The sequence below is a fragment of the Rhinolophus sinicus genome, linkage group LG09 (genome assembly GCF_036562045.2).
Source record: "Rhinolophus sinicus isolate RSC01 linkage group LG09, ASM3656204v1, whole genome shotgun sequence".
Lineage (NCBI taxonomy): Eukaryota > Metazoa > Chordata > Mammalia > Chiroptera > Rhinolophidae > Rhinolophus > Rhinolophus sinicus.
This window is the reverse complement of record NC_133758.1, coordinates 39,772,165-39,799,217: the sequence shown is the minus strand read 5'-3', so window position 1 is coordinate 39,799,217 and position 27,053 is coordinate 39,772,165. Positions and strand designations below refer to the sequence as shown.

General features: G+C 41.5%; 1 protein-coding gene across 7 annotated transcripts in view; it reads right to left on the bottom strand.

The window, feature by feature from the left end:
• OSBPL1A (oxysterol binding protein like 1A) overlaps positions 1 to 27,053 on the bottom strand; it is a 211,418-nt gene that overhangs the window by 37,459 nt on the left and 146,906 nt on the right. For all 7 annotated transcript variants that reach the window (XM_019741214.2, XM_019741215.2, XM_074340215.1 and 4 more), the window contains one exon: positions 24,318 to 24,471. In XM_019741214.2, the coding sequence (XP_019596773.1) occupies positions 24,318 to 24,471 (154 nt within the window). The remainder of the gene's footprint in view (positions 1 to 24,317; positions 24,472 to 27,053) is intronic.

Here is a 27,053-nt window from a genome sequence, read left to right as displayed (position 1 = left end):
ATCACCTGCAGCAATGGTGTCAAGAGGTATTCTTACCCACGCATTGTCAGTCTGCCTACTAGAAAGTAATATCGCATTGCTATTTTATTTTGCTTTTCTTGACTACTAACGAGTTAGACCATCTTTTCATATGTTTAATGACAATTTAGGTTTACACATCTGTAAACTGTCTCTTTACATACATTTTTTTGGAAGATTTTATTGGGGGAGGGGAACAGGACTTTATTGGGGAACAGTGTGCACTTCCAGGACTTTTTTCCAAGTCAAGTTGTCGTCCTTTCAATCTTAGTTGTGGAGGGTGCTGTTCAGCTTCAAGTTGTTGTCCTTTCAGTCTTAGTTGTGGAGGGCGTAGCTCAGCTCCAGGTTCAGTTGTCGTTGCTAGTTGCAGGGGGCACAGCCCACCATCCCTTGCGGCAGTTGAACCCGCAACCTTGTGGTTGAGAGGACGCGCTCCAACCAACTGAGCAATCCGGGAGCTCAGCAGCACCTCAGCTCAAGGTGCCGTATTCAATCTTAGTTGCAGGGGGCGGAGACCACCATCCCTTGCAGGACTCGAGGAGTCCAACCGGCAACCTTGTGGTTGAGAGCCCACTGGCCCATGTGGGAATCAAACTGGCAGCCTTCGGAGTTAGGAGCACGGAGCTCCAACCGCCTGAGCCACCGGCCGGCCCCCTCTTTACATAATTTATAAACACTAGATTTTTTTCTGTCAATTTGTAAGGATTTGTTGCATATGATATTAATCTTTTGTCTTTTATTAATCTTTTATTTAGATTGCAATTGAATTCTTTAAGTGACCAAACATATATGCGTACGTCTATCTCAAGACCCTACCTCTACATGAAAATAGCTAGAAACCTTTAAGGTGATTGTCCTTGTTTGTTCGTAGTGGGCGACCTGTGATTACAGTAGAAAAGTCTTATGCCCTCTCGCCTGAATGCCTTTCACAATGGGCCTGTGAATTCGTAGCCCAGTTCCCTTTCTTTCTTTCTTTTTTTTAATTTAACAATTATTTAATGAATAAAATATTATGACAGGGTATGTATTTCGACCAGTCTCAAGGTTTCAGGGAGAAGTTTCTTTGTTTAGGGTGTTGTGAAAACCCATTATCCTGAAACACCCTTTCATTAGTAATACATTCTGATCTTCTCTTTTGAATTTTACTTTTTTTCTGGCATTGCCCCTCCCCCCTTTTTTTTTATTAGTTTCAGGTGCACAAAACAATGTAATAGTTAGACATTTATCATTTATATCCTTCACAGTGATAATCCCCCTATCCCCATGCACTATCCCTCTGACATCGCACACAGCCATTACATTTCCACTGTCTCTATTCCTAATGCTGTACTCTGCTTCTTGTAAATATATATATATGTGTGTTTTATATATATATATATATATATATATATATATATATATATATAAACTTATAGTTGACATTCATTATTGTTCAGCTTCAGCTTCAGGTGTACAGTGCAGTGATCAGGCATCTTCATCTTCCCTGAGGTGGTCTCCCTAACGAGACGAGTGTCATCGGATACCCTACAAAATCTTGACAACATTATTGATTACATTCCCCAAATTGACTTTCGTAACCCTGTGGCAACCTTGTGGTTATTGACTGTGGGGATTAGAAAGCCCAGTTCCCTTTCTTACAAAACAGTGGAGCTCTCTTTCCAACATTTCTGTCACCCACGCTTCCAGGAATCTTAATAATCTACATTTTTCTTTAGCTTCATTCCAGCTTCTATCGCCTTTAAAAACACCCTTGATCATTGATCTGTATGCTTCAGGAAAAGTTCGGTTTTTTGTGTTTTTTTTTTTAAAGTAACATTTTCACAAATGCTCTGACATCACACTATCACTGAGCTAACTGTAAATGAGTTCTATCAAGATGAAGTGTTTGAAAACTAACAGCTAATATTTAGTGTTTACTCCATTGTAGACCCTGTGCTAATCCCTGAACATGCATCATCTCACTTAATTCTCAAAATAATCCTATAAACTAAGCACTCATTAAATAACTTGTCAATGGTCACAAACTTAATGAGTGACAGAAACTGGAATCCTTTAAATCCAGATCCTGAGCTCTTGGGTTTGAGCTCTGACTACCACTTTGCATAAACTTGGACAAGTAATTAACTATTCCAAGCCTCAGTGTTTCTTTCTACTTAGAGAATGACAGTACCATTTCATATGGTCATGGTGAGCTTTCAATGGGACAATGACTATAGAATAGTGCTTTTTAAACTTTTAGACCTATTCACTGGTGGTTTTGTAAACTCAATTTAAGGGTTCAAATAACCAGCAATTTAAAAAATGAAACAGAATACATGCAACAAGGATAGGTATTGTAAATGAAAATTCTGTTCCAATTATACACACAGCCCTGTGTGTGTGCACTACATGGTCAAATATAAAAAATATACAGCTTTTTATTCTGGGACTTTATATCAGTGATATAGAACATTCAGCTCAGTGCCTGGCAGGTAGAAACTCTCAAAATAGAGTGAGTATTGACATTAATTATTAGTTAATTATTTCAGGGGAAACCATCTCATTTTTCTGAGTTGTGAAAGATTTGGTACTACTACTACTTTCTGGAGGAATAATTTACTAATTAATTTCAAAAGATGAGCCAGAAATATGGCTGTTTATTGAACAATATTCATAACTGTATACAAGCTTGCATAGAGAAACAGGTAAGAATTACTTCTATTACCCAAAGGCAAGCAGACTATGAAATGTTTTGACACTTGCGTTATTTCTCCCTGGTAAGGCATTACACAGGATGATAGACATTTAGCCAGTGGTCTCACTTGTAATCAGATACCAGTAAAGCCGGAGGTTATATTTGGAACTTCAGACCCTGGCCCCAGAACCTCTGTTTAGGAGGTGGTGGAATCTTAAACAAAGATTCTTTAAATAGATTGCAGTTAAGGCACAAAGAAGCAACTTGGGAGGAGCTCTGACTTCCTAAAGTTCCTTTCTTTCTTGTCATTTAATACTTCTTAGCTATTCTTTGTTTTACTGTCATATGACCTGTGTGAAGTGCTAAAACAACTCTGTCCAAATAGCATTTTTCATTTAATTGAAATGATGAAAGAGAATATACTAATAAATCCCAAATTTAATTTTATTGTGCTTTAAACATTCCATTGACATTATTAAATAGTATTAACACTAAGTTGATGGCACTTCCTTTCACCAAATACATCCTTAGGGAGAGACTTTAAGCCTCTCCCCTCCATTCAGGCACTTACTAGGGAAACGATCTCAAACTCAAAGATGCTGTCAGCAGTGGGATTTTAAAAACAATTCCAATGCTCGGATTTAAAACACTGTGGTTGGCCAATAATTTCACAATTCTTTATTTTCCCTATCTTCCTCCTCTCTGTTATTTTTGTACAGAACTGCCACTCACTGGACTGTAACTCCCCAAGGTTCTCTGCCTCCCACACTGCAGAACATTTTGCAAGCATCAGGTTCTCAATGTTTTCAAACAAATGGTTTTACCTAACATCTCTTTAAGTTAAAAAAGGCCAAAGGAAAAAAAACAACACGAGAGATATGGATTAGTGAGGTATAAAGAAGACAAATCATCAAATTTTCTGTCTCTAAGTCATTCTTAGGAAATTCAAAATCAAATTCCTTTACAGATTTTCACTTGCACTTCATAATTCCACATTTGTTCATGTTACTAAATATTTTGAAAGAATCATAATTTTAAGTAGGAAGATATTCATTTGTATATTTTGAAAATTAAAAGAACACCCTATTTTTAATCTCTGATTCAAGATCAAAAGAATGAACTAAAAATCTAAGAAAATAATTTCATAGACAAGCAGACTTCAAATATATCTATAACTGTAATACTGAAAATCTATGTGTACACGTGTATATATATAATTATGTATTTTGTACTTGTATGTGTATATCTATTTGCAGTTATTAGATACTTATCACCTCTTTTCTCAACTATCAAATTCATTCCCTCTCCCCCAAATTTTCTCCCACAATTCCCAATTTAAATGTAATCCAATGAACATAGATTGTATCTAAATCTAATCATCTTTAATTTCGATTGCACTATTGATGTTTAATAAACATCTAAATTGAAGTTGTCTTACAAATTAGGAAGCCATTAGAAACAACTATAAAATAAACCTATATTCAATAAATTGAAGATTAGATTTTAAAATGGCGTTACAAGAATAAACTATAGTAATAAAAAGTCTTATTTCATTTTCATAAATTATGTATAATCTTACTTGAAACAATCTTTACATAGTTCATCTGGAATAAAGTTTACAAGTCTACTCTTTTAAAAAGGTTGAAAACTAAACGATATGTGGAGAAGCCTAGTAATGTCACCACTGATGGGTAAATATATTCTTACTTACAAGTCACGTGAAAATTATCCAGTTCCATTTTTAGAAATTAACCACTCCTCTCTATCTCTTCTTCCTCCTAGTTAGTACAAAGAACCATAGAGAATGTAACACTACTATTCATTCTCCACTCATTCATTGAAAACATACAAGGCTGTTGTTGCAGATTTACTTAAATTCCTATTACCATTAGATTCTAAGCTCTGTTGAACCTGCAGTCAGAACACAGCATGTACTCAGTATATGCTGCGGAGATAATAAAACTTTATGCCAGTTGATTTTCTATTAATTAGGGATCTGGCTTGAGTAAACTGTCCCATATAACACAAAATAACTTTTCCATAGTAACAATTTAAAAAGGCTATATATTTACCTTGAGAAATTAAATTTTATGTCATTTTCATCAAAAGATATTGATGAAGTTACCTTAAAGCATAATATCATTGGTGATACCAGAGAGATCAAATAGTGGTTAAAATTTGGGGTAGGCAAAGATTTCTTAGAGAAGATACACACAAAAAAGCCATAACATAAAGGACAACTGTTATGAAGTAGACTTCGACAAAACTTAAAACTTCTGTTCTAAATAAATAAATAAAATATTAGATCTATACTATACTACATATAAAAACTAAAAAATAAAAACTTCTGTTCAAAGATATTAAAGATATCTGTTCATTATTAAGTAAATGGAAAGGCAAGCTACAAACTAAGAGAAAATATGTGATACATATATCTGGTAAAGGACTATATCCAGAATACATAAAGAAGCCCTACAAATCAATAATACAAAGACATACAACCCAATTTAAGATGTACAAACTCTCACATAGTTCACAAAGATATAAAAACAGCTAATAAACACATGAACAAGTGCTCAAAATCATTTAGGAAATGTAAATTAAAACCACAACACAATACCATATCATACCCTTGAAAACACCAAATGCTAGTGAGGATATGGAGCAACGGAAATTCTCACATATTGCTGAGAAATGGTACAATGACTTTGGAAAACAGTATAGTAATATCTTATAAGGCTAAACATACACCTCTCTATGACCCAAAAATTCTACTCCTACATAACAAAGAGAATAAGCCAATGTCCACAAAAAACGTAAGAACACTTAGAACAGCTTTTTCATCATTACTCCAAACTGGAAATCAACTCAAATGTCAATCAACAGGGGTATAGAAAAACAAACTGTCCCATATTCAAACAATGACATACCACTCAACAATAAAAAAAAGCAATGAACATTGATATATACAATAAGGATGAATCTCAAAAACATTACGTTGAGTGATTCAAGCCAGACTGAAAAAGAGTACATACTGTATGATTCCACCTATAATGCAGTCCAAAAATAGATAAGAGTAATCTACAGTGACAGAAATCAGGACAGTGGCTTTCTTGAGAGGATTTGGGGATTGACTGGAAGGCAGTTAGAGCAAACTTTCTGGAATGATGGAATGGTTCTCCATCTTGATAGGGGTGGTAGTTACATGGGTATATGCATCTGCCAAGACTCACCAAATTACATATTTAAGATCTATGAATTTCACTATATATAAATTTTACTTAAACAAAGAAATTATAATTTGTTGGTATAGATCGGCATTTCTAAAACTTTTTTGGTGTTAAGATCAATTTAACTCTTAAAAATTATTTAGGACCCCAAAGAGTTAGTTTTCTTTAACTGTGGGTTATACCTATCATTGTTTACTGTATTAGAAAAAACTGAGGGAAAAATTTTTTTTTTACTTATGAATTTAATAACAGTAAAACCAATGTTAACAGATAACATTTTTATGAAAAAATAATTATATTTTCCAAAACAAAAATAACTTAGTAAAAAGAGTGGCATCATTAAACATTTTTGCAGTCCCGTTAATGTCGAAATTATAGAAGATAGCTGGCTTCTCATAACTGCTTCTGCATTGACTGTGATATCACACACCATGTAGTCTCTAGAAAACTTCACCGTACACTTACAAGTGAATGATAATGAAGCAGGTGAATGTCTTAGTAATATTATGAATATTGTTTTAACCTTGCGGTTCCCCGTGAAAGGGTCCTAGGTAATCCACCACCACCACCAAGGGCCCATAGACGCCACTTTATAGAACCATTGGTATACACAGTTGGCAAAAGGGCACTCCCTTTTCCTCAGTATGTCTCTAGGAACAGGCAATCAAAAAACAAACAAACGTTCACTCACAAATATTGGTTGAATTTCAACTACTACTAATGCTTAGTCTGAGGATCCTAGTAGGCTGGGCCAACAACATATTCAAGAATATTTACAGCTGAGATATTTGTATTTAAAATGTTACTTCATGTCTGGGTTGTGCTTTAACACTTTAAAACCCTGGCACTTCTTCAGTTCAATGGGTTTAAAGCTATTTGGAATCAGTAAGATTTTTCGTATTATCTAACATTTAAATCTGGGAGCAAAACAAGTTTCCTTGGCCATGAAACTCAAAAGAATTTCAGCTTCAGTAGATTCAGTCTGATTTATCATTATGAAACTGATGCTCTCTTAAAATTACTACTATTACTCCTCAGTCATGTAATATTAACAAAAATTGTAGTTGTAAAATGTGTGGATTTAAGGTCTCCAAAGGCATCTTACATATGAAAATTTTTATAAACTTAATATATTGTAATGTACCTTCTACCAACTTCCGGGTTTGAATTCAGACATAAACAGGAATCACACGTTTCCTCTGCATAGCTAGAATGCCGTTCTGAAGCCTTGTAACTTAGGGCTGAGTCAGACATGAAGGTGACTGGTTAGCTGGACAGCTGGGTATTTAACATGCTTCTAGATATCTTCAACTGAAACAAGCCTAGAGTCTTGGAAGCAGGTCAGTACAACTCTAAGATCCCTACAACTAGTCATAGGATTTTTAGTTACTACTATGAGTCTTCTAAAAACCCAGTAACTTGGTTTCCTATTGTAAGCTTACTTAACTGTAATATTGAAAATTTTATGTAATTATCTGATACTACCACTTGATTTTGCTGTGTATTTTTACAATCTGAGATTGCTTTTCATTTTTGATCTTTTAAATTATACAAAGTGTATGATTATCACTTACTAAATCTGGCTCTCTATAGCAAAGAGGTTAGGGTAATTATACTTGTTTTACAAAAGGCTGTACTTGTTTCCATTTTAATAAGTTCAATTTGTTTATTCAAAATTTCGAATTGATTTTCTCATTGGCTTTCTAAAATTTAGAATTCACTGTCCAACTTCAGTAAATAATAAATTGATTTCCTATTCCTGTTTATTATCATTACTGGATTAACAGGATAGCCTCCAGAATCACCACATTTCCCAGCTAAAGCTGACTGACTGGAATATACCTCATTTCTTTGGTTTAGAAAGAAGTTGTCTGTTTGGGCTCCTAGATTCCCTCACTTCGACCTACTTCGTGGTGTTCCGCACAGTTGAAATACTGTGTTTAACAGACTACATTTCCTACAACAGCACAGTTGGGAGAAAGGCAGGACACAGAAAAGCAGACCTTAACCTAAGGGCAAGGTGCATTCTTTGCTCACCATTCTCTCTAAGAATAACTAAGATTTCACGCAATGGGTGCTGGAACAGACATGAATTGAAATGAAGTGAGGAAGAGCAGATCATGGCAACGTCATTTTGACCTCTTAATAACAGAAAATACTGATGAAATACATGATGTGTGCAGCACAAATCAGAGCCAACTACCTTCCTCCCTGTCTTACACGAAGACTCACCTAAGCCTCTTGCAGTATGGACAGTTAAGGAGCAGAGAGGCATCAAGATGGTGAGCTCGAATCTTCCACTAATACTTCCCCATATTCTAGAAGGGATCTGAATCCACTTTGTTGGCAGGGGAGAGGAAAGAAACCTTTTCTGACTATAACAGAGATTTCTTGGACTCTCTACTAAGAAATATCCCACTTGGGGGAGCATTTGAGATCTTGCTCCCCAACATATGTCATCAGATTGGCTCAAATAAACTCTTATAAAAATTAAATTTAAAAAAAAAAGAAAAAGAAATGTCCCATTTTGGAACTTGAATGTACTCCAGCTGGATACGGAGAGTCCGGCAGTAGGCAGTGCGAGGTATGGCGAGACCCTACAATAGACCTGAGAGCTTGTTAGCAGTGGTTGAAATGCAACTCTGGAGAAAGACTATGTTTAAGAGGCTGTTATGTTTCCTAGAACACCACAGGACTTCAGAGACTCCAAACAAGGGTTTAAGAACTATGCAAAACACCATTAACGAAAGGGAAGACATAAAAATGTCTTTAGTGATGGACTGAATAAAAGACATCCTATAAATACCACTCTGCCTCTTTCTGTGGCTCTGAACTTTTTAGACTTATTTCCTTTTAAGCCACACCCACTTTTTCAGAATGAATATAACCATTTGTTTGTGATCTGCTTTAGTCAGTTCAACTGCCTTGATTTAACTTCCTTTTCAAGTGATCTGAGATGTTTTTGACTGCTTACCATCAGAAGTATAGAATTTCTAAGAAGAGTTGAATGTCAGGTTCCTTCCTGCTCTGTGACACATAATATCTCCATGGGTGTTATCTGACATATATGTTAGTTTCCCTTCTGTTTCCTTTCTGATTATACTGATCATAGAGAAAAATCTGTACTGCAAAGAACAGCATTCTTCTTCTTTCCTAGGAAGGTTTCTTCTGCTAGGAAAGATTACACAGTGTCCTAAAACACAATCAGATCCATGTGGCCTTCTGAGATATTTTTGTTCTTCCAAATGACATAGGTTATGTCAAACATATCCTGAAGGAAAATAGCTGCAGAGCTTGGTTTTCACTAATAATAAGTGAACGCATAATTATTGAGGAGAAACAAGTAATTTCCATGAAAACAGTACACCTTTAATCAATCCTACATCCTTTGGAGTATCCTGCATTGGTAGGAAGTTGGTGGAGAATGGAGATTTATTACAGAAACAGAAAATTATTTTTTCCTCCAGGACTGTTTAAGGAGAACAAATTTTTATCAGATCTGTTTAAAACTGGCAGAACTTTCATTGTGTTCATGTGTTCTTTTATATGCTCATGTCAATACCAGTAGAAATTTACAAAGGCCCAGAGAACAAGTTCCATGTCCACTTTAATTTGTAATAGTGCCCAGCACTGAGCCAAGGACAGATGGGTACTTAACGCTTTAGGACTATGATGTTAATTCTCTATAAATTATCACATAAAAGAAACAAACAGAATTACATTAATTCAAGGCTGGGACAAACTGTCTTAAATTTCAGAATATGAAGCTTTTGTCTAGGAATGTAAATCTTTGTTATTCTAAACAGCTATAAACATTCTAAATTTTAAGAAAAGAAGAGAGGCTCTGGAGTAAGAAAACCTGGTTTGAATGTAGGTCCTATCACTTATTTGCTAAGTGATCTCAGGCAAGGCAAAGTTTCTGCACTTCAGTTTTTTCATACATAAAATTGAGGCTATAATATCTGCCCTATCCATAACTCAGATACTTTGAGATTCAAAAGCTACGGAGTTTGTCAAAGTACCTTATATACCAATTTATAATCCAATGTAAATTGTAATCATTACTATTATGCACAATATTGTGAACAGCTCTGGATCTGAAGTTGACAAGTATAGTCAGAAGAGAGCAGCTATAGAGCAGACAGACCTAGGTTCTAGCCATCTTGCTACTGGATGGTGCTTTTGTGGGGGTACTGCTCATTTTAGAGATGAAGCAGCTGAAGTGTGGAGAGATTAAATGCTTACCAAGGCCATAAAGCTATATTAAGTCACAGAGCTGGAGAGAAGAGAAAGCACATTAAACTGATGGGTTCTCAATCGTCTTATGATCATGGTACACCTTCACCTGCTAGGATCCTTGACAACATACTTAAGGTATTAAAAGATTCAAAATACCAGAGCACAATAGTAAAACAATATTGAGAAGAATCTACAGTGATATACTATCTACTTGGTTCAACCACAGAAAACACTGTTAACCTTCCCAGCTGTGCTCTCTTACAGTCCAGAAAGCACATATTTATTTTACTTTAGCATTGGTTTGACATTACGCTCCATCTCTTTACCTCTTCTCAAAGCTGGCCACACCCTGCTCTACCACAAATCCCACTATCTGCTTAGATTGTCGGGACGGTTTTTTCTGGAGGGCCCCGCTAAGAGCTCCATCCCCCTCCTATCAGAGCTGTCTCTGGCGGGCACAATAGTTAGAGACCTCCCGGTCAAAACAATGTTGAACGATCACAGCTGTTAGTGACGGACCTCCCGGCACCCTAGCCAGATTTAACCAGTCCCTAGCATCGCAATAGCAATAGCGCGAATCCCCTCAATCCCGGAGGCCTAACCCTATAAAACAATGCACCCGACACCAGTAAGTGCTGTCTCTGGGAACAATCCCGCTGAGTCCGACAGCGTAATAAAGCTGTGTTCTCCCTGATCACTGCGTGCCGCTTGAGTCTCTCGGTCCTCGTCATTTTTCTGCAACATTCGGTGCGTTGGCCGGGAAACCCAACCGCGCTGGCCCCTTGCGTCACCGGTGTGGGGCGACAGGCGGGCCGCGGAGCTACGGGAAGCCCGAGAAGGGTGTAGGCGTGCCCCGCCAATTTTGGCGGACCCTGAACTGGACCTTCCCTGGGTGATCGTGGCCCGCACCTCCCCAGCTGGACCTGCCGAGAGGGACCGGGGACAACCAGCTGGATCCTCCCGTCGGACCAGGTAAGCCTTGGGGCCACTGTCCGAGTCAGTCCTGTCGCACGCGACAGAAGGGGAGCCTGATCACCTCCCGGTAGGTTCTTATAACCTACCCAGGCAAAGACGCCCATAGGAGGGTGTCAACCCGGTGTGTGAGTGACTGACTGTGTGCCTGATTGTTTGATTCCACTGCTTTAGCTATGGATACCTGAGTAAGCTTCACCCTGATTCTCGCGGAGCATCATTTGACATAATGGTGATTCACTCTACGGAGTGGCCTGTTCTGTAAATTGTTCTGTACACTGTAGCCAAAATGCTCCTAAGTTCCCGCGAGGCATGCGAGCAGGGCAGCACCTGAGTAAATCCTCCTCCCCACCGTCTGCAACATCGTACACTATGGGAGGGAAACAGAGCAAGCCCACAGTCTTAGACTGCATGTTAAAGAATTTTAAGAAGGGTTATGGAGGAGATTATGGAGTCCGCATGACCCCAGGAAAGTTAAGAACCCTCTGTGAATTGGAGTGGCCCACTTTTAATGTCGGCTGGCCGTCAGAGGGAACCCTAGACCTGGCCGTCGTCCAACGCGTTTATATTGTGGTGACAGCAATCCTGGTCACCCAGATCAGTTGCCATACATTGACTCCTGGTTGGAAATTGCCAGGACCCTTCCACCTTGGGTACGATTCTGCTCTAGTAAAAAGGGACAGTGCAGGATTCTCGTAACCCAGGCTCTAAAAGGAACTCCCAACGCCCCTCCAACAAAGACTATACACCAAGGGGACCATGAGGAGGAGCTGCAAATCCTGCCGCCACCATACGTCCCAGCAGTCCTGCCAACCGCTCCGGATGCAATTCCAGACACCCCGCCGCCCTCCGTTTCCCTGCCGGCCGCTCCACCCGAGGGTCGGCCTGCAGAGCCCACACCCTCGCCAGCCGCTCCACCCGAGGGTCGGCCTGCAGAGTCCACACCCTAGCCAGCCGCTCAACCCGAGGGTCGGCCTGCAGAGCCCACACCCTTGCCAGCCGCTCAACCCGAGGGTCGGCCTGCAGAGCCCACACCCCAAGATGTCCCCTGCCGCCTTCGGCAGCGAAACGTCCCAGCCCTCCAGATGCCTCTCTGCGAAACCCGAGGGCCTGACCTTATCAGCCCGGATGGGACTCCCCTTCCTGGCCGACCTATAATCTACTACCAGCCTTTTACCACCACTGACCTTCTGAACTGGAAACATCACACCCCAGCCTACTCAGAAAAGCCCCAAGCTATAATTGACCTCATGGAATCCATCTTCCAAACACACCGGCCTCCCTGGGAAGACTGCCAACAACTTCTTCACACCCTCTTTAACACCAAAAAGAGGTGGAGAATCCTACAAGAACCTCAGAATTGGCTCGAAGAGATGGCTCCAGGAGGCGTCATGGACATGGGGAGATGCGCTAACGAGGCTGCTCCTGACAACCGGCAGGACTGGGACTTCAACACGGAAGAAGGCAGAGGTGCTATCAGGAGATATCAAGAGGCCATTCTGCGGGGCTTCCGACAAGGGGCAAAGAAACCGACTAATATGTCAAAGACAGCTGACGTAACTCAAGACAGTGAAGAAACGCCTGGAGACTTCTACGAAAGACTATGTGAAGGCTTCCACATATACACCCCATTTGATCCAGAGGCACCAGAAAATCAGCGAATGGTAAATGTGGCTTTTGTTGCGCAGTTGGCCCCCGACATCTGCCGAAAACTCCAAAAACTCGAAGGCTTCACCGGGATGAACATCACCCAGCTGTTAGAGGTGGCTAACAAAGTGTTCTGCAACCGCGACAACATAGCCAACTGAGAAGCTGATAAGAGGACGAGACAGAAAGTAACTCTCTTGGCAGCGGCACTCCAACAAAACACCAACCAAAGAAAGACTGTGGGGCAGACGAGGAATCCGACGCAGCCTCACGGGATGCTCAAAAAGGATCAATGTGCCTATTGCAAGGAGATGGGGCACTGGAATAATGAATGCCCCAATCGGCGACAGCCTCAACCCAGAAGCCATCTGCGGCCTACCCCTCCTAGTGAGAAGGAACCTGAGTTCATCGGCCTGGCTGGCATAGACTCTGATTGATGGGGACCGGACTCTCTACTGCTAGGCCCCCGCGAGCCCACAGTTGATTTAGACATAGGGGGCCAAAAGATTGCCCACGGTTGATTTAGACATAGGGGGCCAAAAGATTACCTTTATGGTAGACACAGGAGCAGAACACTCAGTGGTTACTTCCCCAGTGGCTCCCCTTACTAATCGGACTGTAACCATCATGGGGGCCACCAGAGACCAGGCAGTAAGTCAGCCATTCTACAGGTCTCGAACTTACAAAGTAGGAGGCCACATCGTCTCCCATGAGTTCTTATATGTACCTGAGTGCCCGATCCAACTGCTCGGGAGAGACCTACTCACTAAGTTAGGGGCACGAATTTCTTTCGAGCAATCCGGCCAAACAACTATGAACTTGAGCCCCGCCGAACCACAACTCATCCTGTCTCTCAACACGCCTAGGGACAAAGAAAGGAGACTATTTGAATCAGAGGCCGCTGAAAAAAACCCTGAGTACTACCGAACTGAGGTACCAGGGGTATGGGCAGAAAGCAATCCTCCCGGACTTGCCAGCAAACGGACCCCTGTCATAATTGAGCTAAAGGCCGGAGCCCAGCCACAACAGCTTCGACAATACCCGATTTCCAGGGAAGCTCAAATAGGCATTCAGACACATCTTGAACGGCTGAAAGATGTGGGCATTCTCGTTGAGTGTCAGTCCCCCTGGAATACACCGATACTCCCCGTCAAGAAGCCAAATGGTGAATATCGCCCAGTTCAGGACCTCTGTGCATTGAACCAAGTAACTCAGTTTCTGCATCCAGTAGTTCCCAATCCGTACACCCTTCCCAAGTTCCACGGGAGGCCGCCTGGTTCACGTGCCTGGATCTTAAGGACACCTTCTTCTGCATTCAACTAGCCCCGATAAGCCAACCCATCTTTGCCTTTGAGTGGACTGACCCTAATTCAGGGCGTCAAATGCAGCACACCTGGATGAGGCTTCCACAAGGGTTTAAGAACTCCCCCACGCTATTCAGTGAGGCCCTGGCTTCTGACCTTGCGGGTTTCCCGCGAGAACAAGTCAATTGTACTCTCTTACAATATGTAGATGATCTCCTCATTGCCTGCCCAACAAGAAAGGCCTGCCACCAAGCCACAATTGCCCTCTTACAACGTCTGGCCACCAAAGGGTACCAGGTGTCCTGGAAAAAGGCTCAACTCTGCAGACAAGAAGTCAAATATTTGGGCTTTATAATCACCCAAGGAAAATGGGCCTTCAGCGCAGAGCGAAAAGCGGTTATTACCAACCTCCCACTGCCCACCACTAGGCGAGTACTATGTGAATTTTTGGGGACAGCTGTATTCTGTCGGATCTGGATCCCCGTGTTCTCGGCCATAGCCTGACCACTTTATGAGTCACTCACAGGACAGGACAAGCAACCCCTAAAATGGGGAGAGACACAGGAAAAGGCCTTCATAGAACTCAGAGACTTGCTCGGGAGAGCCCCAGCTTCAGGTCTACCTGACATGGAAAAACCTTTCTGCTTATTTGTCCATGAAAAAGACAAAACTGCATTAGGACTCCTAGCCCAGACAGTTGGACCCTGGATGAGGCCTATTACTTACCTGTCCAAAAGACTAGACCCGGTAGCTTCCGGGTGGCCCCCATGCCTGCAGGCCTCAGCCACTACAGTACTCCTCGTCCGGGAAGCTGACAAGCTCACCCTCGACAACTCACAGTCAAGGTTCCCCATTCTGTAATTACGCTCATGAATTGTCAGGGTCCACAATGGCTCTCCAATGCCAGGCTCACCCAATACCAGGGGCTCCTTCTGGAAAATTCTCGCATAAGCCTCCCGACTGTTTAAGCCTTAAACCCAGCAACCTTCCTCCCCACAGCCGAAGGCGAGCCTGAACACGACTGCCTAGAAGTCATTACTGAGGTCCATGCCACACGACTGGACCTACAAGACTCCCCTCTGCAGGACGCGGAGGTTACACTCTATACTGACGGCAGCAGTTTCCTACAGGGTGGGCTACGTAGAGCTGGCTATGCTGTAACTACTGCCTCGGAGGTTCTGGAGGCAAAGGCACTTCCAGCCGGGTGGTCAGCACAACGAGCCGAACTCTGGACTCTCATACGGGCACTACAGCTCTCAAAAGACAAAAGGGCTAACATTTACACAGACTCCAGGTATGCTTTTGCCACCGTGCACATACACGGGGCCATCTATAAAGAACATGTCTGAAGGAAAAAACATCAAAAACAAAAGCGAGATCCTACAGTTACTGGAAGCTGTTTGGGCACCCCAGCGCCTAGCTATTATCCACTGCCGAGGACACCAGAAAGGGAACGATGAGCCGGCTGCTGGCAATCGCCTCGCCGATCACTCCGCAAAGGCGGCTGCCCAGGACACAGATGCAGCCATCATTGCTTCCACCACCCCAGCCTCGCCAAGCCCTACCTGCACCACAGCAGAAGACAGCTGGGCACAAAATGAGGGTGGCATCCGGCACCCTCAAGGTTGGTGGATACTGCGTGATGGCTGCTATTCATATCGGCCGCCCTTGCTCCCTGCATCATTTCAGACCACCACTCTACTTCCCACCTAGGGAAGACTGGACTTAAAAGGCTGCTAGCCAAAAACTTCTATATAGCCAGGCTCACAGCCCTATGCTGCTCTATCACAGAGCACTGTACTACCTGTGCCAGACACAATCCCAAGAATGGACCGACCCCCCACCACCTGGGGTCCAACGAACGGGATCTGCCCCCTTTGAGGATATCGAGGTAGACTTCACAAAAATGACCCCTCACCGAGGGACGAAATACCTTCTGGTCCTAGTCTGTACCTTCTCGGGCTGGGTAGAAGCCTTTCCCACCCGAACTGAAAAAGCCAGAGAAGTCACCAAAGTTCTCCTCCGCAAAATCATCCCACGGTATGGTCTTCCCCTCACCATTCACAGCAACAACGGACCAGCCTTGTCTCAGATGTACTACGGACTCTGGCCTCGGCCCTCAATGTCTCCTGAGAGCTTCACACAGCCTACCGGCCTCAGAGTTCAGGGAAAGTAGAATGCATGAACCGTACCCTCAAAGAAACATTGTCTAAGCTATGCCAAGAAACCTCCCTGGGATGGACGGATCTACTCCCCTTAGCCGTCCTCTGCTCCCGGTGTACTCCTCGAAAGGATGGTTTCTCCTTGTTTGAAATTCTCTATGGCTGGCCTCCCCCGTTGTTGTCATCCATCCCAGACAGCCTCAGAGTAGTCTGTGACTCTCAGGTCAGCTTATTGCCCTAGGAAAGATCCTTACGAGCCTGCACTCACATCTACTAGAAAGAATTCCTATCTCATTAGGAACCCCTGTCCATCCCCACCTTCCAGGTGACAGGGTCTGGGTAAAAGATTGGAAGCGTGAGCCCCTCCGCCCAATATGGACGGGCCCACACACAGTAAACCTTGTCACCCCCACTGCCCTTAAGGTCTCCAGAATCACACTGTGGAGTCACCACTCCCGCGTCAAACGAGCAGAGTCAGACCAGCCTGCCTGGACTTCTCATCCACTGCCCGATGAGCCACTGAAGACCACGTTTAAAAAAATCACCTGAATGCCAGTTCTCATCTGCTCCTCCCTAACCATCTCAACCCTCTGTCTACTGATTCTTTTAGCCTCTTTTCTTATCTCTGCGACCCCGTCTGATTGGAGCCCAGCCCAAAGAAGCCTCCTCCTGTTTGGGTTTCTACTATGGATCTTTCCCCTATTTGCGCTCACCTGCTTACGGCCCTCTGCCTCTTAGGCCTATTCTACCCTTCCCTGAGTGCCCCAACCCAGTGGACATGTACTTGCCGCGGGTCCCCTTTCTACCCGACTTTAAGATCCTCTTTTTCCTCCTATGACTCCATGACCCCGGATTGTTACCGCGGCGCCTTGCCTTTCCTCTGCGTAAAGGACGGTAAGACCTACAGGACTGCCCTTGCTACACAGCCCTCCTCAAACAATTGTAGGTTTTATGGTCGAGGGTACCTCTGCTGGAACGCCCCTGTCCGCACACCAGATGGCTCAAAATGTCCCTGCACCCGGGGGTCCGGGACAAGGGCCCACTTCCAATTCTTTACTCTCATGCCCCGGGAATGCTACCAGGGAACCATGCCGTCCACCTGCGAGGAATCCGGCTGCACCTATTGGACCGCCACTCTGACTCAGACCTTCCAGTCCCCCTGCAATTCCTTCCCGCGAGGGCCTGTCTGCTGGTCCTACCTGGCCCAGGCCGGGTCCTCCGATGGCGGAGGTGTCCAAGACACTTCCCTCCACAAGCTGCGGCAACCCGGATTGCTGCAATAGCTCTGGCCACTCCACCCTGGCCCCGCTACCGGCGACTTAACCTCACCTCTTTACGCCGGCCACCACTCCTTAGCTCCCCGGACTTCACTCAGCACCTCCTCAATACATCTTACCAGCTTTGGCTCAACTCCACTTCTCTCCCTATCAGTCCCCCCTGTTGGATTTGTCTGCCCCTTATCCGTTCAGCTTTCTTCGGAATACCCGTTCCGCCCAACTGGCCCCTCCACAACTCCACCAACATTTCCACCTCAATAATCACCGAACCCATCGGCGATCCCATCCTGCTGGCTCCGCTGGCTCTGGCCACAAGCCTCAGCTGTTACTACCCCCTGGCCTCACCCAGGCTTCCGACCCCCGCTGCCAGAGCTTCTGCACTCCTCCCGGCATATTTCTCTTCTGTGATGGAGGCTACCCATACAGGTGTCAGGACGCACATCACAATGGAAGTGGCTGCATCCTCATTTTCATTTTCCCTTCTGCCACCAATTTTACTGACGCTGAATTCCAGTCGCAGGTCTTTCCTTCCCTTCGCACCCACCGGGCGGCTTTCATCCCTTTCCTCATAGGTGCTGGCATCTTTACAGGGGTCGCCGCTGGTGCCTCCGGCCTTGGGACTTCCATTGACTTTTACTACAAACTTGCTCAAGAAATCAATGATGACATGGAGCAGGTCGGAGAGTCCCTCCAGACCCAACTCTCCAGCCTGGCGGCAGTCGCCCTCCAGAACCAGCGAGCCCTAGACCTGCTCACGGCCGAAAAGGGTGAGACCTGTCTCTTCCTCCAAGAAGAATGTTGCTACTACATAAACCAGTCTGGGATGGTCGCCACCAAGGTCCGTGAGCTCCGGGATCGCATACAGCACCGCCGTGAGGAGCTGCCTCCTGGGGGTTTGGCTCTGAGTCCTGGACTTCCTGGCTCCTCCCTTTGGCGGGTCCCTTACTCTCCATTTTTCTCCTTGCCACCATCGGCCCGTGCATCTTCAATGCCCTTGTCCACTTCACTGAAAATACTGTCTCCCGTCTGACCGCCACCCGCATTCTAGCCCTACGGGGCTACCGCCCTCTCAGTTTAAATGATGATCTTCAGGATTCCCCTTCCGATCATCTCCGGGGGAACATGTCGGGACGGTTTTTTCCGGCGGTCCCCGCCAGGAGCTCCATCCCCCTTTTCGGAGCTGTCTCCGGGGGGCACCATAGTTAGAGGCCTCCCCGTCAAAACAATGTTGAAGGATCACAGCTGTTAGGGACGGACCTCCCGGCACCCTAGCCAGATTTAACCAATCCCTAGCGTCACAATAGCAATAGCGCGAATCCCCCCAAACCCAGAGGCCTATAAAACAAAGTGCCCCACCCAGGTAAGTGCTCAGTCTCTGAGAACAATCCCACTGAGCCCGCCGGCGTAATAAAGCTGTGTTCTCCCTGATCTCTGCGTGCCGCTTGAGTCTCTCGGTCCTTGTAATTTTTCCGCAACACGATCAATGCCCCATCGTATATGATTATAGTATACGTTCCTAATTGTAGTTATTTATGTTTTCCATGCTTGTTACATGAAGTGACAATGCTTCCTGACTGAGAACCAGGATGTGTCATTAACGTGAGTCGCCGCCACGTTAAGAAGGAACTGGCTTTAAGAATACTTCCCATGGTAAAATGGAAGTTCATCCTAAGGTCTCAAATCTCAAAGCCTGGCTCAACATCGTGCTGCGTTAACATGACTCAGCAGCAGGTTAGATCCCATGGTTAGGATATATCACATTTTATGCCATGAATGTGTTTTGAAGTTGTGTCTCAACCAAATATTTTCTGAAGATTTTAAAGACACAAGGCAAACAAACCATTAAAGGACCTCTATGTTTTTAAAACAATCACTTCTCTAATACCTATATTTACCTTGTAAATCATCATTATTATACACAGTGTTTTCTGAAAGAGGACTATTCTTCCTGAGCTAACAAGCAAACAATACCGAAGAACTATGTCCCCTGAGGTAGTTTTCTCCTTTAGGCAAAATTTAGATTGGCACAGCTCCAATAGGAAAGAGACACTTAAATGTATTTGTAAAGACCAAATCCCATATGTCATCAGAAGATACCCAATCTATGAATTATTGTAATTAAGAAATGGGCAGAATAAAAATAAGGCAGACCATTGAAAGACTAGGTTACAATGAAAGATATTTCCTAGGCACTCAAAACCCTGTGTCCATCCATATGGAGGAGGAGGGTACCTCTTCAAATAAAGCAAGAATACACAGTTTATTAAATATTGACTCTTTCACTTGACATTCTGAGGATTACAGGTATATCGAAAGCAAACTTGAAACAGAAATTGTATATCTACCTAAGAGATTCAAAAAGCCTAGGGATCAAGTAATGAGACCTCTGCACTGGGAAAGTGCTATCAAGGGACCAAGGAATGAGTAAGAGCTTCAAGCCTCTAGTCACCTCTTGTTTACACTTCTGACAATGTAAGTTTACAACCGGCTTTGTGGAAGCCAGCCACACCATTGTATTCTCAACAGAAAGAAAAACCATGTTGCAATTTAACCACAATGCAAATCAACCGCAGGAGCCATTAAATGTGGGTATAATTTTCCTTATTTCACATTTACCAAAAGAAAACAATGTTATTTGAAGATCCACACTTTCACTTTTCAGAGGACAATATAAACTTCTAAAACCCATCCGAAGACCTTTTCTTATAGGTCAAAAGAAAGGAAGACAATTCTATTTACTCACTTTTGCTTAGGGTTTACAGGTTTTCTACTTATAACAGCACCCAACATTTAATTAGCTAAAATCACTGTGAGTACTTTGCATAGATTATCTGATTTGATTACCGTAACAAGCCAACAAGGTAGGTCCTCGTATTACACCCACTTTACAGATGAAGAAGTTGAGTTTCAAATAAATTAAAACTTAAGTTTAAGATCTGAAAAGTGGTAGATATAGGTTTCAAACCCAGGTAGTTCTTAATAACTATACTTTTCTAGGTCAATCATAAATGACTGCTTGATTTTACTGAATGTTTTTTATCTATTAGGATGATCGTATGGTTTTCCTCCTTTAATCTGTTAGTGCTATTAATACAGTGAATAACATTTGAGTGCCATTTATAGAATCATAATACGGACCCAACATTTCAAATTCTGACTAATCTGTTCTATATTAATATCTTTCACACCATATCCTGTTACACGATGATATAAATATCAGTATCTTCACAACTTGGGTCAAACTGCTAACAAGTTAAAAGGTTAAGCTCAGAATAAATTTAGTAAATTAGGTCCAAGAATAGAGAACTGATCCTGTGGAACACAGCCGAGATGACAAGAAGCCCTGTAAATATAAACCGGACCACAGAACGGTGTAGGCTAATTTTCCACAAAGCAACTCAATGTATTTTCTGAGGCAAAACGTACCATCAAAATGGAGCTTTGTATATTCTCGAGTGCTGCAGGACTTCTGGTTCTAGGTCTTAAATAAAACCCTAATTCTTCCTGTTGAGATTTCTCTAGAACTAACCTAAAAGCCCAATGACGTACAGCACTGTAGTAAAGAGCACTGGCCGGCAGAGTACACAGCAGCACATCAGTAATTCAGTGAATAAAAAACAGAAACTACTTTTTCCCTAGGCCTACTGATACTAGGAGACATCGTACAAGTATTTTAAAACTTCACTGTGGTAGAACAACCATTTTTCAAGATTTCAGTTTGCAATCACAGGATTTTCAGAGTGAGATGAGAACTCACGGATCATTTAACCCGAACTCTTATTTAAGAGATGACCGAAGTTACCTAGTTAGCTAACAGAAGAATTATTTTGTTGGTAATTATCACATGGAATGGATTCAAAATCCATAAAATCTATACTTCTATTATCATAGAAATAAATTCAATTAGTGTGGCATGCCTTATCTTACATTAAATTAATATGACATACTCATAGTGTGCCCTATAGCTAATGTTTCTCTGGGTGAGAGATTTTCAGACTGCACCCCATGATGTCATCCTATGATAATTAGATAGAAAAGGAAAACAAGAGGGCAGAGGTTCTTCAAAGCAAAGCAAATCACCGTCTTTGAGGAGAAAGGGAGTAAACAGCGTTAAAAACAAGCCCTTTACACTGAGTACTTCCTATGTGGCAGGCCCTCTCCTAGGTGCTCTGTGTAGGCTAACACATTAAATAGGAGCAGAAACATAGCCTGGAATGGTTTATTATGTTATATTTGGGGGGGACCTGTTGTTTCTATGACATTTACTATAGAAAGGAAAGCTTAAGTATTTTTTGATGGCTAAGGACATGAAGTAGATATGGTGATTCCCACTGAAGCAGGAGAATGGGGAGGAAAGAGAAGACCCCTCTGTAGGGAATCTCATCAATCTCTGAAGGTGGCTGAGATATTAGTAGTTTCCACACTGAATTTATGTGGACCAAATGGTGCCATGGCTAAAAAACAAAAATGGTTGAAAACACTTGTTCTATTTTATCAGCAAATTAAGCCACAATTTAATCCATTCCATGTGACCTATAATTTGTAAGTCTTCTCTTTTCCCACTTAAAAATAAGCATTCCTCTCTTTTTTTATAATCCACATTCTTCCCGTTTCCCTTCCTAAATTTAAGTGTGCATATCCTGGGGTAAGTGGTGATATGAGGTAGGCAGGAAATGTAAGGTTTTCATGGGAAAATTAAGCAAGTGGTGAATAAATTATTTTTCAATATTAAAGAAAACAGAAATGTATGACAAGGTTAAATACAAATTTCACTTAAAGATATAATAGAAAACTTCAAATCAATTTCATGGTCATGTCAGGTCGATACCCCAATAGCAACATACATCTGCTTTTCTAAAACATCACCAAAATTACTATTAATTCAAATTAGTCTTAATATCAATAATTGCCTATTATAAACAGATTACTTATAATGCAATGTAAAACACAGGCAAGAGAGATTTGATAACATTGAATATTCCACCTATTTTCCTGTTCTAAAATGAAACTTTTAAGTTACATGTGGCATAATTTATGCTTATGTATGTTCTTATTTGATTAAAGAAGAATTGTATGAAAAAAGGTCAGGCTTTTAAAAAAAACCCTATAATCGCTACTTTTCAAAATAAAAAGTTATGATTTCCCACATATTTGAGTGCTGACAATTTCCTAAATTGTCCTCTTTTCCTTTGAATAACTGAAGAATGTTTTATTACATTTATAGATTTAATAAGTTGCCTCCTGTTTATCACTTTACCTTTCCTGGTTAGGTCACTATCTAGTTGCACTTCTTTGTGGGGTTTTTTTTGACTTGTTCTGATTTCATTTTTTGAACAATTTCATCTTAAATTCATCTTAAATCTGCATCATCTGTAAATTCTGGGTTTAAGACAGAACACAGCATATATGAATATAGTGTAATAAATTTCTGTCAAAAGCAAAAGAACTACTGTTGTGATTACAGCACACACACAAAAGTGCTATCAGGCCCTGAAAAGCAGAGAAATCCCCTTTCAGCCATAGGATATGATAGCATCGAAGCACAGTGCTGTTTCTGGTATTTTAACAGTTGCATCAACATCTGTATGCTTCCTTGAACATTCCAAATATTTCACTTGCGTCCTCACTAAACTGTCATGATATATGTATTAAATAAAGGTCATTTTTCGCTCGAGATTTGTAGACCTGCCAGGTTTCCTGTTAGGTCATGACCAGCTCAGAACTGAATCTTGGCCCTCCAAAGTTGCTGACAGGAACTGCAGAGGAAATCAGGAAAGACACTCACTGCTGGCCACATAATTTGCAATGGTAAACTCCACCAAAAGACAACCATCAGTCAGCATGTTTGGAGGATACCCTCTCATCAAAGAAAGAAAACTCTGGTTTTATCTAGTCTATTACCTAAAACTCACTGATCTTGTCAAAGTAAGTACAAACTGAGACATTTTGTTAAACAAGGGGCAAAAACACATAAATCAAAAGTGATATGTACACTTTTTCCAGTAGAAAAATAATTGAGACCATTGTGGCCAGAATCATGGTGTAGAAATGGGGTGCATGTTACACAAAGATTAAATAAAAACTATCTTATAGAAATTAACCATGAATAACTTCTTACCCACCAAGTGCTTTTTACAATGACAACAGGATATATCCTTTATTGATAATTAGATAAAATATTTTACTCTATGAATGCCAGCATGCACATATGCCACTGTGTCTGTAAACCTGTGCTGAAACTGGAGAACTCTAGTGTCTGTTACGTCTCATTAATTTGGGACAATCATCAAGGGAATAAAAAGATACTAATATTATTAGACAGTATAAAATGGATATGTCCAACAAGCCCTGGGTCTTAATAAAAGTCTTTGTTAAAATGTAACTAAATTGAATCAACAGACAGGCAATATTACCATCCATTCTTAATAAAACCAACAAGATCAAATGACTAGAAACTAAAATAGCACTGGGAGGCAAAGTCATAAAAGATGTATGATGAAAAAAGGAACCCAGCATCAATTTCAATAGGGACTTCTGAATAGCCTTTCTAAATCACCAACTAAAAGATTTATGTTCCCTGAAAACCATCTAGCTAAAACCAAGTTGTGTGCTTTGTTTCTACAATTACAGATGATGACGTTCTCGTAAATGGACAAAGAGAAATCCTTTCTGTGAGGCGATATAGCAATAGAAATATCCAATGGGGGGGGGGGGGAAGAGAAGGCATACTCTGAAGAACCCAAATGTACTTGATAACAAAATGTCAGCAATGATAATGTTAAAGGCTCTCCTACCTGTGTTTTTTGATGCCATTGGAGAGAGCATCTCCCCCACCACAATCTTTTCCTTCGGACATTCTGTGTTTACTGCTCAAATGCTTGCCTTCCTCTTCAAAGGAGTGCGCTGTCACTGCTTCCAATCTACTCAGGGACCGTTCAGACTCGGAATCTGTAGCAGAGCAGGTTCATAGTCAGTGAATTGAACTTGGCTTCGGTAACAATGGATAGCTCCCTTTAATGCATCAGGCTTTGAAACTTAAGGAGTGTACTTTGTCCTTCAATAATCCATCCGTTAACTACCTCCTTGGGGATTTCAGTGAACCTGCACCCAATAAGGCCAAAGAGAATTTATGAAACAGATATAAGTTTACACTGACTGACAAACAGCTTTTTTATATTAAGAGAGATTACCAAAGAGTACCTAATTCTTTAAGGAATATTCAGTGTTTCCCAACATTTCTATTTTTATCTTCCCTCTCAAAACTGCTTAAGCATAACTTACCAAAAAACATTCAGTTTTTAAAATTCATTATAAGGAAAAAGCTAGAGTGTCTATACTTGTGAGAAGCATAAATTATATCCAATACCACAGACACAGAAGCAAAGGTAATTTAAAAATACTTTTAAAGATACTTCTTCTGGTATGATATTACTTAAATCCTCAAGAGCTAAAGCCAGAAGTGTCTGTATAAAATCTAATTATCAGGCAGGCATTTTGGGGATGAAAACGCCATGTTCCCAATTGGCTGAGTATTCAGAATGGAGCCATCTGCCTGTGAGGGAATAAGATACCTTATTTATATAACGTATAGTACATTATTGTTTTGGGGGCACATTCACAGTCTTCACCTCCTTTGAGCCTCTCTAAGGTGCTTCGGTGAAGGTGAGGGAGGACCATGGCGTTAACAAGAATGCTAGTGGTCTCATGGTTTGTGAATTAGGCAAAACAGGAAGCGAACCAAGTTTTCTAATTCCTTGTTCAATGCTCTAGATACTTCAACTCAAAGCAGGAGTCACAATCTCTAGGAATTTTTAAGTTTTTATTACAATGTAAATTCAAGGTAGCTTCTAACTTCTCCTTAAGCAGATGACTATACACTCAACTGTCCTCAGCGCTGGAGAAGCACTCTTACTCAAGCAAACTTCCCTTAAAGAAATTTTGGACCATCTGCTTAATATGCCTTATAGCTAAAATGTTTAGAAAAAAATTTTTTTCAGTACTTTCTTTCCCCGCTACTGATTCAATAATTCAGTCAAAACCACAGAACCTTATTTTTATCACATTTGGTTGATTAGTAACAACTGATGACCAAGCACTACCGCAGGCTGGACAACACACCTTCAGCCCTGAACTCTGGACCCTCTGAATGGTGTAAGTTACTTACAGAAAGAATTGCAATGCTGGTAAAGTTATTTTTATTTCCTGTAAATATAATACTACTGGAATTAAAAATACAGCTTTGTTCTGTCATGTGCCTTATAACAAAGAAACATATTTTAATAATAAAGAGATATTTATTTTTCATTGTCAATTCTGGCAGGTAGTCACGATATTTTACTGAAAAAAAAATTAAAGATGACCTGTGTAGCCAGTAACAAGGGGACACCCACTATATGAAATAAGCAGTTAAAATTATACTTGTAAAATAATTTAATAAAATATAAAATTCTTTTAACATAATGCAAAGACAAAAAATCAGGATATCATTTTACAACTCTAAAATATAAGCAAAATAATAATTTTACTCTGTCCTAAAGAAAGACCAGTCTAGCTCAGATGAACAGATACGTACCTGTACAAACGAGAGCAGTAACATGACAGAAGTTTGCCTAGAGCACAGTGAGGCATAGAAGGGATCAGACCACTTTCTGGGGGAGGCAAATGCGTATCAGGAAAGGCTACGTCGGAGAGGTGGGAACTACAGATAAATCTTTTACAAATGAAAATGGTGCTCAGGTGGGAGAGCAGCATTGTTCTGAGAGGGCAGCATGAGCAAAATCTTACTAAAAGATGATGACAATGGCCTTGGGGTGATTTTTTTTCACTTCTACATTTTCAAATTTGTTTCATATAAAAAAAAGAATTTAAAGAGTCAAACAAGATAATCTTGTCTGTTTTGGTCAGTATTATTTAAGATGCATTATTACTTCACAATTTAGATGTGATTCAAGGAGTTCAGAACAGCCCTGCCTACGATGTACTAGCTTGACATGAATTATTTTGAGCTAAAAGCAATCGAGACCCTGTGGGCTCAGGAGAAACTTCTGTCCCTCCCTTAACTACTACCTAGAAGAATCTAAGCAGGGGGCCTTGCCCATAATGTTACTACCAGAGATAACTATTTATGGCCTATATATAGGGCAGGCCAAACATCTCATTATGAACATTTGCCCTTCTTACGACCTTCCTCCCTTCTGAAGCCCCAGGCACCATACCGCATTCCTTGGCTCAGGATGCCATATGTACATTTTTCCCTTTCTGTCTCAGAACCTGTCATGTACGTGGGATCTCTGACTCATACATGTGGGGTTCCCATTCACATGTATGTAATTAAATTTTGTTAATCTGTTTCATGTTGATTTAATTATTAGACCAGCTGAAAGAACCTAGAAAGACAGAGAAAAATTGCTTCCTCCCCCACATCTTACAAACCAAAAAGCACTGAAGCAAAAAGCCTCAAGCCTTTATTAAACCTCAAGCATTTATGCTGAAGATACAGTGTCTGCTATTTAAGAGATACAATTCATAAG